At 46.6% G+C, this 16,075-nt stretch overlaps 2 protein-coding genes across 4 annotated transcripts; both read left to right on the top strand.

Annotated features, from left to right (window-relative positions):
* Positions 1-226: 226 nt before the first annotated feature.
* LOC123068791 (leucine-rich repeat receptor protein kinase HPCA1) lies at positions 227-6,765 on the top strand. Of its 3 annotated transcripts, XM_044491449.1 has the most exons (20): positions 227-640; positions 727-1,054; positions 1,777-1,882; positions 1,969-2,089; positions 2,213-2,284; positions 2,441-2,515; positions 2,632-2,703; positions 3,029-3,190; positions 3,295-3,369; positions 3,456-3,527; positions 3,608-3,682; positions 3,767-3,835; positions 3,912-3,986; positions 4,075-4,146; positions 4,247-4,384; positions 4,473-5,125; positions 5,207-5,343; positions 5,445-5,664; positions 5,751-5,986; positions 6,089-6,765. In XM_044491449.1, the coding sequence occupies exons 3-20, from the start codon at positions 1,801-1,803 to the stop codon at positions 6,554-6,556; spliced, it is 2,874 nt and encodes a 957-aa protein (XP_044347384.1). In that variant the 5' UTR covers positions 227-640; positions 727-1,054; positions 1,777-1,800; the 3' UTR covers positions 6,557-6,765. The 3 variants fall into 3 exon arrangements, with proteins under 3 accessions (XP_044347384.1, XP_044347385.1, XP_044347383.1); XM_044491450.1 differs by lacking the exon at positions 227-640 and having other exon boundaries at positions 707-1,054; XM_044491448.1 differs by lacking the exons at positions 227-640; positions 727-1,054 and having other exon boundaries at positions 1,110-1,882.
* Positions 6,766-7,870: 1,105 nt separating this feature from the next.
* On the top strand, positions 7,871-8,843 carry LOC123068790 (uncharacterized). Its single transcript, XM_044491447.1, has one exon. The coding sequence runs from the start codon at positions 7,982-7,984 to the stop codon at positions 8,657-8,659; it is 678 nt and encodes a 225-aa protein (XP_044347382.1). The 5' UTR covers positions 7,871-7,981; the 3' UTR covers positions 8,660-8,843.
* Positions 8,844-16,075: the final 7,232 nt, after the last annotated feature.

Here is a 16,075-nt window from a genome sequence, read left to right as displayed (position 1 = left end):
CCGCCATGTGTAGCTAGGTCATTCTCATGATCCGACTTGTATTCCACAAAGAAGAAACATATTTTCCTGTCACGCATGCATGTGGGGTCCAGTGAGCGTATATCTCGTATCGGTTTGGCGTAGCAGGAACCAAGAAATAATGTGTGGGTCCCCCCGCGAATAACGACGCACACGTTGACGGTGGATTTCTTGCCGTACCGGTTCCGTTAGAAATGTCTCTACATCGATGCAGCTTACGGGAACCGGCAGCCCCCGCTCCGCCATATCCCTCCATTCCCTTCGTCGCCGCCTCGCCGGCCACTTCGAGGCGGTCGGCGAGCACTGCACCACGCGCGGCTCGAGCTCACTCTCCGAAGAGGCCACGGACGCAAGCACCTAAGCTCACGCACGAGGATCCCGGAGCTCTCCTGGCCGCGGCGTACGCGTCCGGAGCTCGTTCAGCTGTGTGCTGTGCGCGCGGTGTCTACGGACATGGACGGCTGCGTGAGGCGTGTGTGTGAGTGCTTGACCGCGTACCTGCTGCTCCCGAGCGGCGCTGAGCCGGCGTCCCCTTGGGCCAACGCCGGCGTGCGCGTCGGTCTGGGGCACACAACCTGTTCGCTGAAATGCCTGAAGGCCGGACAAATAGAGATTTTTTTAGGTATATTGTTGGATGGCTTCCGTCTGGATGGATGTGTCTGTGGATATCTGATGATGATGAGGTCCGCTTGGTGATCCGCTTTGCAGATGCCCGTACCGGCACATAAGAAGCGTGAACAAACAACCCAGCAGAATGAGCGGTTGCCTACATAGCAGCGCACATGAACGTCACGGATCACCGCGCCGCGAGGCGATTTTCAGCAGCCGAGGCAGCCAAAAGCTGAGGCTGACGGCGGCGCTCCGACGGGAGGAGGTGCGGCACAAGCACACATGGCACACGGGGGCGGCAATGAGGATGGAATGCTGATGGTTACTACAGCAATGTCCATGCGTGGGGAAGAAGGCGAAAGGAGACCCGGTGGCGGATGATGGCGGCTGCTGCACATCAAGTTGGTGGCGACAGATTGTTATAAAGGTACGAGCGTAATTAGGGGAACAATTAGGGAAGATGATTAGGGGGGAATAGCTGGCATAATCTGTAAGTTGGGAGAAGCCAATAAAGTAGTCTGTAAGTTGGAGGGGCCAATTAAGTCTTTTAGACAGGTGCTTGTAGCCAATCCACTAGGAGGCATGTTCTTGCAATCGTGTCATGTATGACTTGGCTTATGGACATGGTAGGTTGAGCTCAAGTTGGCAATAAATAACCAAAATGTTACACATCAAAGAAGAAACTATGCAACTAAATGAGGAACAGCTCCGACATCGGAAGTTTCCTCCATTTTTCCACTCACTAGCCTTGCATGTAGTATCCGCAGTTTGTCCTCGTTCTTCATCTTTTGTCTGGGTCAAATGCTTCAATGCACATGCTCTTCAACCTTATCTTCTGATTTCTTTGTGCAATTGCGATGTAGCACGCCGAACCACTAAATTAAGGGCTAAAAAAACCTATGCAAACCCTGTCATTTTCCTAATGCAATTGGCAGAGCCCGTTGACCACATCTATTCTTCTCGCATTTTTGTTTTGCTCTGATTTTTCTCCAAGGTGTGCGTATGCATGATTGATTACTTGCTTGGTGAGCCGAGAGGGACAGTTCATGTCCTTGACCATTTCACCATGAATAGACAATTGGTGTCACCTTCATATAGCAACTGGCCTATTCTGACCTTCAAACAGATGATCAACTAAAATCATTTCAGGGACCCTCGAGAAACTGCCCAGGCATGGAGCTCTTTCCATGGCTCATCCTGTTTGGTGTTCTTGTGCAGGCTTCTGTCATCCTGGCTGATACAAATGCGCAAGACAGTATGTATTTCTTGCTTCTTCTTTCAGTCTGGTCACTGCGGTGTTAATTTGCTCACCGCGTTCTTCCTGTCTATCTATGTTTGCAGCTGCTGGCCTCACCGGGATTGCAGCTTCCTGGGACACCAAACCATCAAACTGGGATGGCAATGATCCATGCGGCGACAAGTGGATCGGGATAATTTGCACCCAGGACCGGGTCACATCCATGTTAGCATCCTAAGCACCATAAATTTATACAAAACTCTGTGTTTATTTTAATTTATCCATTTCCTTGATGAACAATGATCACTCATCGTCGTGTTGTGTCCTCCTTTGTTGGATGTTTTGCAGAAGATTGTCAAGTCAATCACTGTCCGGAACTCTTTCGGGGGACATTCAATCTCTGTCGGAACTACAATACTTGTATGCAATTCTCCTCTGCTCTAGTTTAAACACTTCCGATAGATTTTACTTCAATCCTATTTCAGTGAGGACCTTCAGCATCAGGCCTATAAAATGAAACAAGTTTGATTTCTCATAGTAAGCAAACTTATTAGGTATTTGCCTCTTTTGCTGCAGGGACTTATCCTACAACAAGGACTTGGGTGGCTCTCTTCCTTCATCCATTGGAAGCTTGAGCAACCTCCAAAATTTGTGAGTAGTTTTTAACTGTGTCAAAATTTTGGAGGAGCGCAGCTGGTTCACTGTGTCCAAAAAGTCCAGTGCATGGATGCTTCTTTGACTTATTTTGCTCTATCCTCCCTCTACAGAATACTTGTTGGCTGCAGCTTTGCTGGTGAAATACCTAAAGAGATTGGCCAGCTCTCAAAGTTGATATTTCTGTAAGGAGCTTAACATGTGTTTATAACCTTACGTTTCTGACAATTTCTTGTAAATTTGCCATGTCCTTTAAATTATGGCTGAACTTCTGTTTCAGCCAAAAGCACAATTTTCTCTATCTGTCTACCATGAGACCTTCCAACTGTCATATGGTTGGCAGGCTTTGTGAAATGCCATCGCAATCATATGTGTTACTTTTGGACCAAGCAGGCTGCAAGTTTTGACCATTTTTTTGGTTATGAATCTTATCATCTTTTCTGAACAATATCTCTGTTCTCTGCACCTGGTTTCAGTAAAACAAGGTTGATTATTGCACTCTCTCTGCAGATCTCTGAACTCCAACAGGTTCACTGGTCGCATACCGCCGTCACTCGGTGGCCTCTCAAAGCTATACTGGTTTGATCTGGCTGACAATAAGCTCACTGGAGGACTTCCGGTATTCGATGGAACAAATCCCGGTTTGGATAATCTGACAAATACAAAGCACTTGTGAGTACATTCTCTGAAATGGCCAATCTTGATAGCTGAAGTTTTTTTTTCTCATGATATCTGAAGATTTTACATCGCCTGGTGTATGTACCGCGTTTTGGCAGCCACTTCGGCGTCAATCAGCTCTCTGGCACCATACCGAGCCAGATTTTCAACTCACAAATGAAGCTGATACATTTGTAAGACCATCGAAAGTCTGTAACCCATATCTGACACAGTTGTGTGATGAGGCTAATTAAGTGATTGGTTCCATCTTTTTTTCAAGTCTTGTCGACAACAACAACTTTTCTGGCAGCATCCCCCCTACTCTAGGCCTTCTTAATGTGCTGGAAGTTCTGTAAGTAAATGTACACGCATATTGTGATACTTACTAGCATATGCATATGTGATTCCAACCATGAAGTTGAATAAATGCAGACGTTTTGATAACAACAATCAGTTGTCTGGGCCAGTTCCCACCAACATCAACAACCTCACCAAGCTGGCTGAACTGTGAGTGTCCTGTCCTGTGTGTTTAATTCTCAGTATCAAATATATATACGAGAAAGCTTACAATATTTTTTCGTTTGGCTCTAGCCATCTAGAAAACAACGGGCTCACTGGCCCTCTGCCAGACCTGACAGGAATGAGTGCACTCAGCTTTGTGTAAGCAATGAATTCACCTTTCCTTTCTGAAAACAAGACTAGGATTGCGATTAAAGCATGAGCAACTTTGTTGCAGGGACATGAGTAACAACAGCTTCAATGCATCCGATTCTCCAGCCTGGTTGACTGCTTTGCCGTCTTTGACTTCATTGTGAGTTTCTAGCTCTATCTTTTCTGCTCTCGTCTAATATTTTATCAGGCAAGGCAAATTTGTCTGAATTTTTCTTCATTGACTCCAGATACCTAGAGAATCTGCAAATCGGCGGACAGCTCCCGCAAGAGCTTTTCACCCTTCCTGCAATTCAGACACTGTGAGGGGTTGCTACACTTGCTAGTGTTCAAATAAATGTACGAGTAGATACGATCATACAATTCATATTCAATTAAACTGTTACTGGCTGACAATTTCAGGAAGCTTCGGGGCAACCGCTTCAACGGCACCCTAAACATTGGGTCAGACTTCAGTAGTCAGCTCCAAACAATTGATTTGCAGGACAATCAAATCGAAGCGATCACTGTTGGGGGAACCCAATACAACAAGAAGCTCATGTAAGGAGGCATTCTGCATTTGTATCTGTCACAGCTTGAAATTCCCTCCCTGACAGATTCAGTTTTTTCACATGTATTCTTGTCACAGACTTTTAGGAAACCCAATATGCAACCAAGGGAACAACGAGCAATACTGCAAAGCCGCGCCACAATCCAACCCGGCGGCACCGCCATATGCTACTCCTAAGAACTGCTCAGGGCTGCCAGCAACATGCCTCTCAAGCCAACTTCTGAGCCCAAGCTGCACATGTGCCGTACCGTACAAAGGCACACTGTTCTTCAGAGCACCATCGTTTTCTGACCTCAGCAACGAGTCATACTATCATCTACTGGAGAAGGACATGAAGACCAAGTTCTTGTCATACAGTGCCCCCGTCGACTCGATCGCTCTTCATAACCCATTCGTTGATGTGAACAACAACTTGCAGCTGAGCTTGGAGGTCTTCCCCGGCGGCAAGGTTCAGTTTGGGGCGCAGGACATTTCTGACATTGGGTTCATTTTGAGCAATCAAACGTATAAGCCGCCCGCTGTTTTCGGTCCATACTATTTCATCGCCCAAAGCTACCGTATTGCAACAGAGGTGCCAGCATCTAAAAAATCAAAGGCGAACAAGTTGCCACTTATCGTCGGAGTCGCAGCCGGTGGTGCAGTTGTTATTGCAGTGCTGCTTCTTGTTATTTTTTTCATCACGAGACGGAAGAGAGAACCAAAGAAGACCGAAGAGAGAAGCCAGTCTTTCGGTAGGCGATCTCATCTTTGACCAACCAAGTAACCAATGTTGCATATTTGCATGCTGACTACTGACTACCATCTCCATGCAGCTTCTTTGGACATGAAGAGCACCAGCACCAGTGTGCCACAGCTGCGCGGTGCGCGCACGTTCACGTTCGCTGAACTGAAGAAGATAACCAATAACTTCTCGGAGGCGAACGACATAGGAAATGGCGGCTTCGGGAAGGTGAAGCAGAACCGACATGTTGATCTTGAATGTGATGCATTTATATAACTTGATACATACATGTCAGGACTGATCAAATATTCCGGGCTTCCATACTGTAGGTTTACAGGGGGACACTTCCAACTGGGCAACTGATCGCTGTCAAGAGATCCCAGGAGGGATCCCTGCAGGGGAGCCTGGAATTCAGAACCGAGATCGAGCTCCTGTCCAGGGTTCACCACAAGAATGTGGTGAGCCTCCTCGGTTTCTGCCTTGACCAGGGCGAGCAGATGCTGGTCTACGAGTACATCCCCAATGGCACACTCAAAGAGAGCCTCACAGGTGAAATTTCTCGGTCAATGCAGTGCATCATTCATTTGTCATTCTTGCTCATGCGTGCTGTGCTGCCTTGGAATTTCTTTCTTCAGGCAAGTCCGGCGTGCGGCTGGACTGGAAGCGGAGGCTCCGTGTCATCCTCGGCACGGCCAAGGGCATCGCCTACCTCCACGAGCTCGCAGACCCTCCGATTGTCCACCGGGACATCAAGTCGAGCAACGTTCTCCTCGACGAGCGGCTCAATGCCAAGGTCTCGGACTTTGGCCTCTCCAAGCTTCTAGGCGAGGACGGCAGGGGGCAGGTCACCACACAAGTGAAGGGCACAATGGTTCGCTCTCCAATCAACCAGCTGTCGCCTTAAAAGCTTGATGATTATAAGCACAAATAGAACAGTCCTGATTAATTTGTACGTGTGGGTGTGGTGTGGCAGGGTTACTTGGACCCTGAGTACTACATGACGCAGCAGCTGACGGAGAAGAGCGACGTCTACAGCTTCGGCGTGCTGCTGCTGGAGATGATCACGGCCAAGAAGCCGCTGGAGCGCGGGCGGTACATCGTCCGGGAGGTGCTCGCCGCGCTCGACCGGAGCAAGGATCTGTACGGCCTGCACGACCTGCTGGACCCGGTGCTGGGCGCGTCGCCCACGTCGCTGGGCGGGCTGGAGCAGTATGTGGACCTGGCTCTGCGCTGCGTGGAGGAGGCCGGCGCGGACCGCCCCTCCATGGGCGAGGCGGTGAGCGAGATCGAGCGGATCACCAGGATGGCCGGCGGCGGCCCCGAGTCGGCGTCCGAGTCCATGAGCTACGCCAGCAGGACGCCGCGCCACCCCTATGGAGGAGACAGCCCGTCGGAGTACAGCGGCGGCGGGCTGCCGTCATCGAGGGTGGAGCCCAAGTGAAGCTAGCTAGTTGGCATGGTCATGTATCGTACCATATCAAGTGTGAGTGATGCGTGAGCTGAATTTGTGTGCTATGTTTTGTACAGCTTACTTACCTTATATATGTAAATTTTGGTTGATGCTAATTAGCGTCTGGATTAAGCATTAGGTGATGTATAAAAGAGAAGCGGATTATAATTTTCTCTCTTAGTTAATTAGTTTCTCTTTCACTTTGAGAGTTCGAACTGCGGGCTCCAACAATATCTGTTGAACCTTCCTTAGATGATAATTCTTCAGTGTTAGCTTGCATTATCAGAAAGGCAAATTTTAGCATGCTCCCTCCTACCTCCCTTTTCACATGAGAGGTAAGACTTCACAATAGATCTGAACCATTGATTTGATTAAGTAATGGTCAGATTAACTCTTACCGTCTTACCTACCATGTGAAAAGAGGGGTAAGAGGGTATCATAAAATCCAGTTTTTTTTAGGGAAATCTTGTTTGTTGTTACCCCCTCCCTCCTATAATGTAAGATCTTTTTTGACACTCATAGGACGAAGGGATTAAATGATAATGCTTGTCAGTAAGCGTAATAACAATCTTGGTAACATAAAGAAATAAGATCCCTGGAGTACTGTATGTCTGATGCCAAGTGTTCTGATGTCATCCTGTCAGGACTCAAGTGTTTAGCTTGTGCTCTTGCTCTGTTAATTCTGGGATATTCAATCTGTTGAAAACTACATACATTGATCTTCTAAGTTGAAAAACACTTAAGTCTGATCCTAGCAGCGAGTATGCTGTTTAAAAGCACGGAAAAATGGTTATTGGTTTTTGCTTTTCTTTTTCATTGTCGAACTAATTCACTACGCAGCTACTTTTAATTTAAATGAACTCTATGTAATTATTGAACTTCCAACTCATCTGTTACAAAATCTAATTCAGTTGATTCTTGTACTACCCAGGTGGCCAGGTCATGGCAATAGTTACTACAACGCCATTAACTGGGCGTTACTATGATGCCATCAAGCATGTGTTACCATGACGCTGGTGTAAGAGCATCTCTCCAACAAATGATGTATAATCAGGCACTAAAAATAATTTTAGGACATCAAAAGTAGGTTTTAGGGCAACATAAATTTTTTCTGCCGTAGCAGATGATATAAAATTTTCATCATGTGCTGGAATCTGCAGCCGCTGCCTCGGGTGTCTAGGGATCTCCTCCTTTGCTAATGTCACTGATGTAGAAACTGCTGGTCAAATTTCAGTGGCACCAGAAACATTTCGAAACAAAAACATGGAATTATCTCCGGTGTTTAGTTCCTCAAGTCTGTACTATATGCCACACATTTAGTCCGGCCTCTCAAACCTTATCGCTCTCTTGAGCTCTCTTTGGCTCCCCGGAAAGGGAACGTAGTGAGCATGTGAGCCGCGAACGCCTCCCGTCCCAATGCAAATGCGGGCGCCCGTGACGCCGGCGGGCTCCGTCTCCACCGGAGAGACACCGCTTCAGCGGCCACCCGTCGTCATCTCCTCGGCACCATCCGCCGCAACGACAACGAGGAGGCGGCTGCTCGTGTCCGCCGGTGGCCTGCTCCTCGTCGCCGCCGCGGGCAACAGCGACGCCAGCAGGGGAGCGGCGGCGGCCGCGGTCGACCTCGGCTACGACCCGGTGACGGAGGCGGAGCGCGCGGCGAGCGCGGCCGTGTCGCAGCGCGTCGGGGAGGCCGTCCGGCTGCTGGAGGCCGGGCGGGAGCTGCAGGCGCGCGGCGAGTTCGCGGGGGCGCTGGCGTCCTTCACGGCGGTGGTGAGCGGGTACAAGGAGCTGGCGCTGTCGGAGTACGCGCGGGTGGGGCGGGCGCTGGTGCTGTACGAGATCGGCGACCGCGACGAGTCCATCACGGAGATGGAGGACGTGTCGGTGGCGCTCAAGGGGTACCCGGAGATCCACGCCGCGCTGGCGGCGGCGCTGTACGCCGACAAGCACGCGCCGCTGCTGGCCGAGTTCCAGTTCAACATCGCCACGCTGCTGGACCCGCACTACTCCGACCTCGCCTACGTCAGGGACACCAAGCACTGGCCGCCCAGCCTCGTCGCCTCCCTCAAGAACTTCATTACACTCACCTAGCCTCCTCCTCCTAGGCATGGTACTATAGATAATTTCTTGCTCATCTTTTTTCAGTTCCTCTGTCATGTATACGAATACGGAGAACAAAATGGTACCCTCCAATTCCAAAAAACGCTGTATAAAAGATTTTATTATGTCAGAAATTTTACGTACTAGTAACCGTGCGCGCGCAAAACGTGCCTCCTATTCAAATTACTTGTCGCTCAAATGCACTAGATATATACATCTAAGCGAAAAGTAATTTCGAATGGAGTATGCACTAGATTGGAAAGAGCAATGGTACATCTACGAAAAGATTTTTAGGTGTCTTACGAATGAGATAAGTTGACAGCCTTTAATTCGCCGTGCTCCAGTTGCTCACCCTGAAAATTAGGGGAGGGCGTTTGGTTACGCGGGAAAGGAAGATTAAGTAGGATACGTAACAGCTTTAGTAAGTCTAGTATCTTTGGATTGGAAACGTGCCTGAGATGCGCGCGGTGCCAATCCACATATTGATTGCCGAGCATGGATCAACTAGGTATTGTAATTGTCCCTCTGTCTATTCACAAAGGGCGTGATTGGCAGCTGTAGTGACCGGGCCTGACTAGTTCAACTCTGACACACATGAGGCTGTTGAGAAAATGCAGCCTCTAAGCCAACATCTCCAACCTGTTTGGTTGTCCGCATTTAGTTCTCACGTATTAGGGGCTAGTTTAGCGTATGGTGTTTGGTTGTCCGCTTATGTACGCGCAAACACAAGGCCTGTTGTCCGATAACCTCTTCGGTGCGGTGGTGAGGTTATCAGCACACATCGGCTTTGGGAAGAACACACACAAGAGAACATAGTAGTACTAAGCAGTTATAAATATTGTGCCACACATAAACAAACAAGTTCAAAGGCAAAGCAGTTCAATATTAAACTAAAGCAACTGGAGCACGCGAGGTGTTGTCCTAGGCGTTCACGGCGAAGGCGTCGTCGTGCCTCCCGCACCTGGTCACCACTTCAATGCCATCGTCATTGAAGACGATGCATGTTGGGAGTCAACAGCTTGAAGGTTACCATGAAGCATATCTTGATCTGATGGATGGCAGTGAAGGTGGCCCAACCCTGATCGAGGGTGACCCTGCCATTCAATAGCCGGACAATGACCCTCCAGAAGCAGCCGATGTTCGTCTTCAGTTTGAAATCCTGCGGCACGGACGAGAAGTTCCTCGTGAAGTCCAACGGCATAGGTACGGCCTCGAGCTGGGGGACCATGATCACCTTGCAGAAGGTGCTTGGTCCTCCCACCTCATGGTAGTGGCCCTAGTCCCGGCGCTTGCCTGTGGGGGGGGGGGGGCACCTCCGGCACGTCGTCGTCCTTGGCCGGGCTCTGGACAGGCGTCATCTCTGAGGGCGGCACATCGTCCTTGCCCTTGTCCTACTCCTGCGATGGCACCACCTCCTTTCCCTTGTTCTCTGTGTCGATCTGCATTATGAAGAGGTTCAAAGGCTGGGTCAGCATCTGCATTATGAACCTTGCAACATCGCCATTAAAACCTATGCTCGTGTGGGTCCCTTTATGAAGCCACATTGACGGTCACCACTTACCCAGTCTCTCACTCTTCCTCCAACCTAACACCATGAACTCCAACAACAAGTCCAACCCCAATCCCAACCCCAAACCCAACGCCAACCCCTTCCCTTGGGGCATTGGATGGAGGGCTTTCTTCCTAGGGTGCTCGCTGGGTGACCGCACCAAGTTTGAGAACACCATGGAAGTGTGCTCAAACTTCAGCAGCATGAAAGAGCTGCACAAAGAGTTAGACGCTATGGTGAAGAAGGCGACACTGGAGGAGTTTAAGACACTGATTCCTGACCCAGCGAAGGGTGCTATGTCAGTAGACATACTTTGGTGGGCAATTAGGCTGAATCCGGCGACGCTGGACAAAGGGCAAAGTGGGCCAAGTACAGACAGTATAGGCGTCCTTACGACTATCGTGTAAGTGTGTACTTCACCACAAATATTGTGCCTATGGAAGGGGAAGTAGAGGACGCGGTGACGTTGATTGTGAGGGTGTCGGAGCCAGGAAACCGAAGCATGCCAATCGAGGTGGACTCCAATGAGGAAGAAGAGACGGTGGTGCAGGAGAAGACCAAGACCAAGGCCACCCGCCGCTCCAATCGCCTCCAGGGTCCCCGAGTCTAAGATCTGTGCGTACTATGTAAGATGAACCCTAATCCCCATTCCTATTGTACTCAATCCGGATCTGGAACCTCATATGTACCGGTAGTCATGACGATGTTATGATCACTTCTATGGTGTTTACCCAGATTCCCCGTTCCCCTAACACAGATCGAATCGAAACTCGAATCGAATGCGATGTAGTAGGCCAGGAGGGAAAAAAATAGCTTACCGCCATTGCCGAAGTGCTGTTGCGGATGCTAGTGAAGGTGGATGGAGGTCGACTTGCTGTTTGCCGATATGATGCATGCCGCCATCGTCATTGTCAGTGAGAGTGGGGAGAGGGGAGAGGGGAGAGAGCGGTGAGGGTAATAACTACCGGCGCTTCGGGAAGCAACACGGCTTCTCGGGGGTGGCTCCTCGCGTGCAGCCCCTGCCGCCCATGTGCCTTGCTCAGGTTTGGCTCGCGAGAAACTGCCAATTTGAGCGTGCCTCGCGAGACATGCCCAGAGGTGCTTTAAACTTTGTGCAATGCAAGCCCAATAGTGTATGCTGGCAACCAAATAGCCCAGTTTCTTCCCGCGCGGGCCTGGTTGGACCTTATGCGGGCAACCAAACGCGTCCAAATACTATAGGATGGTTCAACCTTTTGTGAATCAGATGTATATAAACATGTTTTAGTATTTATTCACTTATTTCTATCCGTACATAGTCTATATTAAAGGGTCTGTCTAGATCATATCTAGATGTGTCTCAGATATTACTCATCTAAAACCAATGTCACCAAAGTAACGAGTGTGCGACGTCACGAAAATAACGAGCCTCGGTTGTCTTTTTTAGCAAAACACACCCAGACTTTATTAATTACTAGTTTCGCTTACACAGCACAGGGGCTCCAAAAGCCACACATGACGGCCCGAACTAAGATTTAAAGAGTACTTAGCTAAGCAATCAACATCAAAATTTGAATATCTAAACTCATATTTAAAAATAAATCATGGGATTGCCCTTTTCAAAAGAATGAGATTTCCTTCAAAATCACGATGTTTTCTCCTCGGCCACCTTCTATAATGGTACAAATCACACCTTGACAATCTGAGGCGATCATAGATGACGTAACACCTTGATCTTGAGCAAGACATAATCTTTCTCTACAAGCAATCATTTCTGTGCATGCTGGATCGTAAGTACCATACATGACCTGGGTCAAAGCCCCTAAGAACTCTCCTAATTCAGACCTGCCGCACTCCATTTCCCGCCAACAAATAGCCGCATCAACATTCGAAAATGCATAGTAGAACATTTTTTTCCGCTAATACACATGGTTGTGTATCATTTCATTGATAGGAGGGTTGAAATTACAGGGGGGGTGCTAGCCTAGGGCCACGTTCACTAGAAGGCGTGGTCAAGGCTGTAGTGGACCAGAAGTTAGTGGGATTGCTCGGCCCTGAAGTACAAACGATGTATGTTACAGGGATTATGTTGTGATAAGTCCATTTTGCACCATGCTTTTATGTTGATATTTATTGCATTATGGGATCTTATTACACATTATGGTACAATACTTATGTCTTTTCTCTTTTATTTTATAAGGTTTGCATGAAGAGGGAGAACGCCGGCAGCTGGAATTCTGGACCAGAAAGGAGCAAATCTAAGAGACCTATTCTGCACAACTCCAAAACTCCTAAAAATTTACAAATAATTATTTTGGAATATATAAAAAATATTGGGCGAAGAAATACCAGAGGGGGACCCACGAGGTGGCCACAAGCCTGGGGGGTGCGCCTTAGCCCCATAGGCGCGCCCCCAGGGCTTGTGGCCCCCCTGGCAGGTCCTCGGTGCCCATCTTCTGCTACATGGAGGCTTTTAACCTGGAAAAAATAAGAAGAAAACTTTCGGGACGAAGCGCCGCCATCTCGAGGCGGAACCTAGGCAAAAGCAATCTAGGGCTCCGGGGAGCTGTTTTGCCGGAGAAACTTTCCTCCGGGAGGAGGAAATCAAAGCCATCGTCATCACCAACGATCCTACCAGATGGGGTCAATCTCCACCAACATCTTCACCAACACCATCTCCTCTCAAACCCTAGTTCTCTCTTGTATCCGATCTTTGTCTCAAAATCTCAGATTGGTACCTGTGGGTTGCTAGTAGTGTTGATTACTCCTTGTAGTTGATGCTAGTTGGTTTATTCGATGGAAGATCATATGTTCAGATCCTTAATGATATTCAATACCCCTCTGTTATGAACATGAATATGCTTTGTGAGTAGTTACGTTTGTTCCCGAGGACATGGGAGAAGTCTTGTCATAAATAATCATGTGAATTTGGTATTCGTTTGATAGTTGAGATGTATGTTGTATTTCCTCTAATGGTGTTATATGAACATCGACTACATGACACTTCACCATGATTTGGGCATAGGGGAAGGCATTGGGAAGTAATAAGTAGATGATGGGTTGCTAGAGTGACAAAAGCTTAAACCCTAGTTTATGCGTTGCTTCGTAAGGGGCTGATTTGGATCCACATGTTCCATGCTATGGTTAGATTTATCTTAATTCTTGTTTCGTAGTTGCGGATGCTTGCGAGAGGGGTTAATCGTAAGTGGGAGGTTTGTCCAAGTAAGGACAGCACCCAAGCACCGGTGCACCCACATATCAAATTATCAAAGTAACAAACGCGAATCATATGAGCATGATGAAAACTAACTTGACAGTAATTCCCATGTGTCCTGGGAGCGCTTTGCTTTATATAAGAGTTCGTCCAGGCTTATCCTTTGCTACAAAAAGGATTGGGCCGCCTTGCTGCACCTTTGTTACATTTGTTACTTGTTACCCATTACGAATTATCTTATCACAAAACTATCTATTACCAATAATTTCAGTGCTTGCAGAGAATACCTTACTGAAAACCGCTTGTCATTTCCTTCTGCTCCTCGTTGGGTTCGACACTCTTACTTATCGAAAGGACTACGATCGATCCCCTATACTTGTGGGTCATCAAGACTCTTTTCTGGCGCCGTTGCCGGGGAGTGAAGCGCCTTTGGTGAGTGGAATTTGGTAAGGGAGAATTTATATTACGTGCTGATATTTACTGTCACTTGTCACTATGGAAAATCATCCTTTGAGGGGTTTGTTTGGGGTATCTTCACCTCGACCGGAAGAGCAACGAGTTGCCCCTCAACCTACTGAAAATATTTGTTATGAAATTCCTTCGGGTATGATGGAGAAACTACTAGCTAATCCTTATGCAAGAGATGGAACACTACATCCTGATATGCATCTAATCTATGTGGATGAAGTTTGTGGATTATTTAAGCTTGCAAGTTTGCCCGAGGATGATTTGAAGAAGAAGGTCTTCCCTTTATCTTTGAAGGGAAAGGCATTGACATGGTATAGGCTATGTGATGATATTGGAGCTTGGAACTACAACCGATTGAAATTGGAATTTCATCAGAAGTTTTATCCTATGCATTTGGTTCATTGTGATCGGAATTATATATATAGTTTTTGGCTTCATGAAGGAGAAAGTATTGCTCAAGCTTGGGGGAGGATTAAGTCAATGTTATATTCATGACCAATCATGAGATCTCAAGAGAAATTATTATTCAGAACATTTATGCTCGGCTTTCTTGTAATGATCAATCCATGCTCGATACTTCTTGTACTGGTTCTTTTATGAACAAGACTATTGAATTCAAATGAGATCTCTTGGAAAGAATTAAACACAACTCTGAAGATTGGGAGCTCGACGAAGGTAAGGAGTCAGGTATAAACCTTAAGTTTGACTGTGTTAAATCTTTTATGGATACCGATGCTTTTTGTGAATTTAACACTAAATATGGACTTGACTCTGAGATAGTAGCTTCTTTTTGTGAATCATTTGCTACTCATGTTGATCTCCCTAAGCAGAAGTGGTTTAAATATCATCCTCCCATTTAAGTAAAAGTAGTAGAACCTATTAAAGTTGAAGAAGAAACTATTACTTATAATGTTGATCCAGTTGTTCCAACTGCTTATATTGAGAAACCACCTTTTCCTGTTAGGATAAAGGAACATGCTAAAGCTTCAGCTGTGGTTCGTAAGAGTTATACTAGGACACCTACACCCCCTGAACAAATTAAAGTTGAACCTAGTATAGTTATGGTTAAAGATCTCTTGGTCGAGAATATTGATGGGCATGTTATTTACTTCTGTGATGAAGCTGCTAGAATTACTAGACCTGACAATAAGGATAAACAGAGACCTGTGGTTGGCATGCCCGTTGTTTCTGTTAAGATAGGAGATAATTGTTATAATGGCTTATGTGATTTGGGTGCTAGTGTGAGTGCTATTCCTTTTACTTTATACCAAGAAATTATGAATGATATCGCACCAGCTGCAATAGAAGATATTGATGTTACTATTAATCTTGCCAATAGAGATACTATATCACCAATTGGGATTGTTAGAGATGTTGAAGTCTTCTATGGGAAAATAAAATACCCTACTATTTTTCTTGTTCTTGGTTCCCCACAAGATGATTTTTGTCCCATTATATTTGGTAGACCTTTCTTGAACATTGTTAATGCTAAAATAGATTGTGAGAAAGAAACTGTCAGTAAGTTTCGGGGATGTGTCTCATGAGTTTAACTTCTCCAAATTTCGTAGACAACCCCATGATAAATAATTGACTAGTAAAGATGAAATTATTGGTCTTGCTTCTATTGCCGTGCCTCCTACTGATCCTTTAGAACAATATTTGCTAGACCATGAAAATGACATGTTAATGAAAGAAAGGAGTTAGATGAAATATTCTTTAAACAAATGCCTATTTTGAAACACAATTTACCTGTTGAGACTCTTGGAGATCCTCTACCACCCAAGGGTGATCCTGTGTTCAATCTTAAACAATTGGCTAATACTCTAAAATATGCTTATCTTGATGAAAAGAAGATATATCCTGTTATTATTAGTGCTAACCTTTCAGAGCATGAAGGAAATTAATTATTGAAAACTATTAAGAAGCACCGTGCCGCCATTGGATATACTCTGGATGATCTTAAGGGCGTTAGTCCCACTCTATGTCTGCATAAAATTAATATGGAGCCTGATGCTAAACCAGTTGTTGATCATCAACGACGATTAAATCCTAAGATGAAAGAAGTGGTAAGAAATGAAATATTCAAACTTCTGGAAGCCGGTATAATCTACCATATTGCTGATAGTAGATGGGTAAGTCCTATTCATTGTGTCCCTGAGAAGGGAGGTATTACTGTTGCTCCCAATGATAAAAATGA

Source organism: Triticum aestivum, chromosome 3B (genome assembly GCF_018294505.1).
Source record: "Triticum aestivum cultivar Chinese Spring chromosome 3B, IWGSC CS RefSeq v2.1, whole genome shotgun sequence".
Classification (NCBI taxonomy): Eukaryota; Viridiplantae; Streptophyta; class Magnoliopsida; order Poales; family Poaceae; genus Triticum; species Triticum aestivum.
This window is presented reverse-complemented; position numbering and strand designations above follow the sequence as displayed.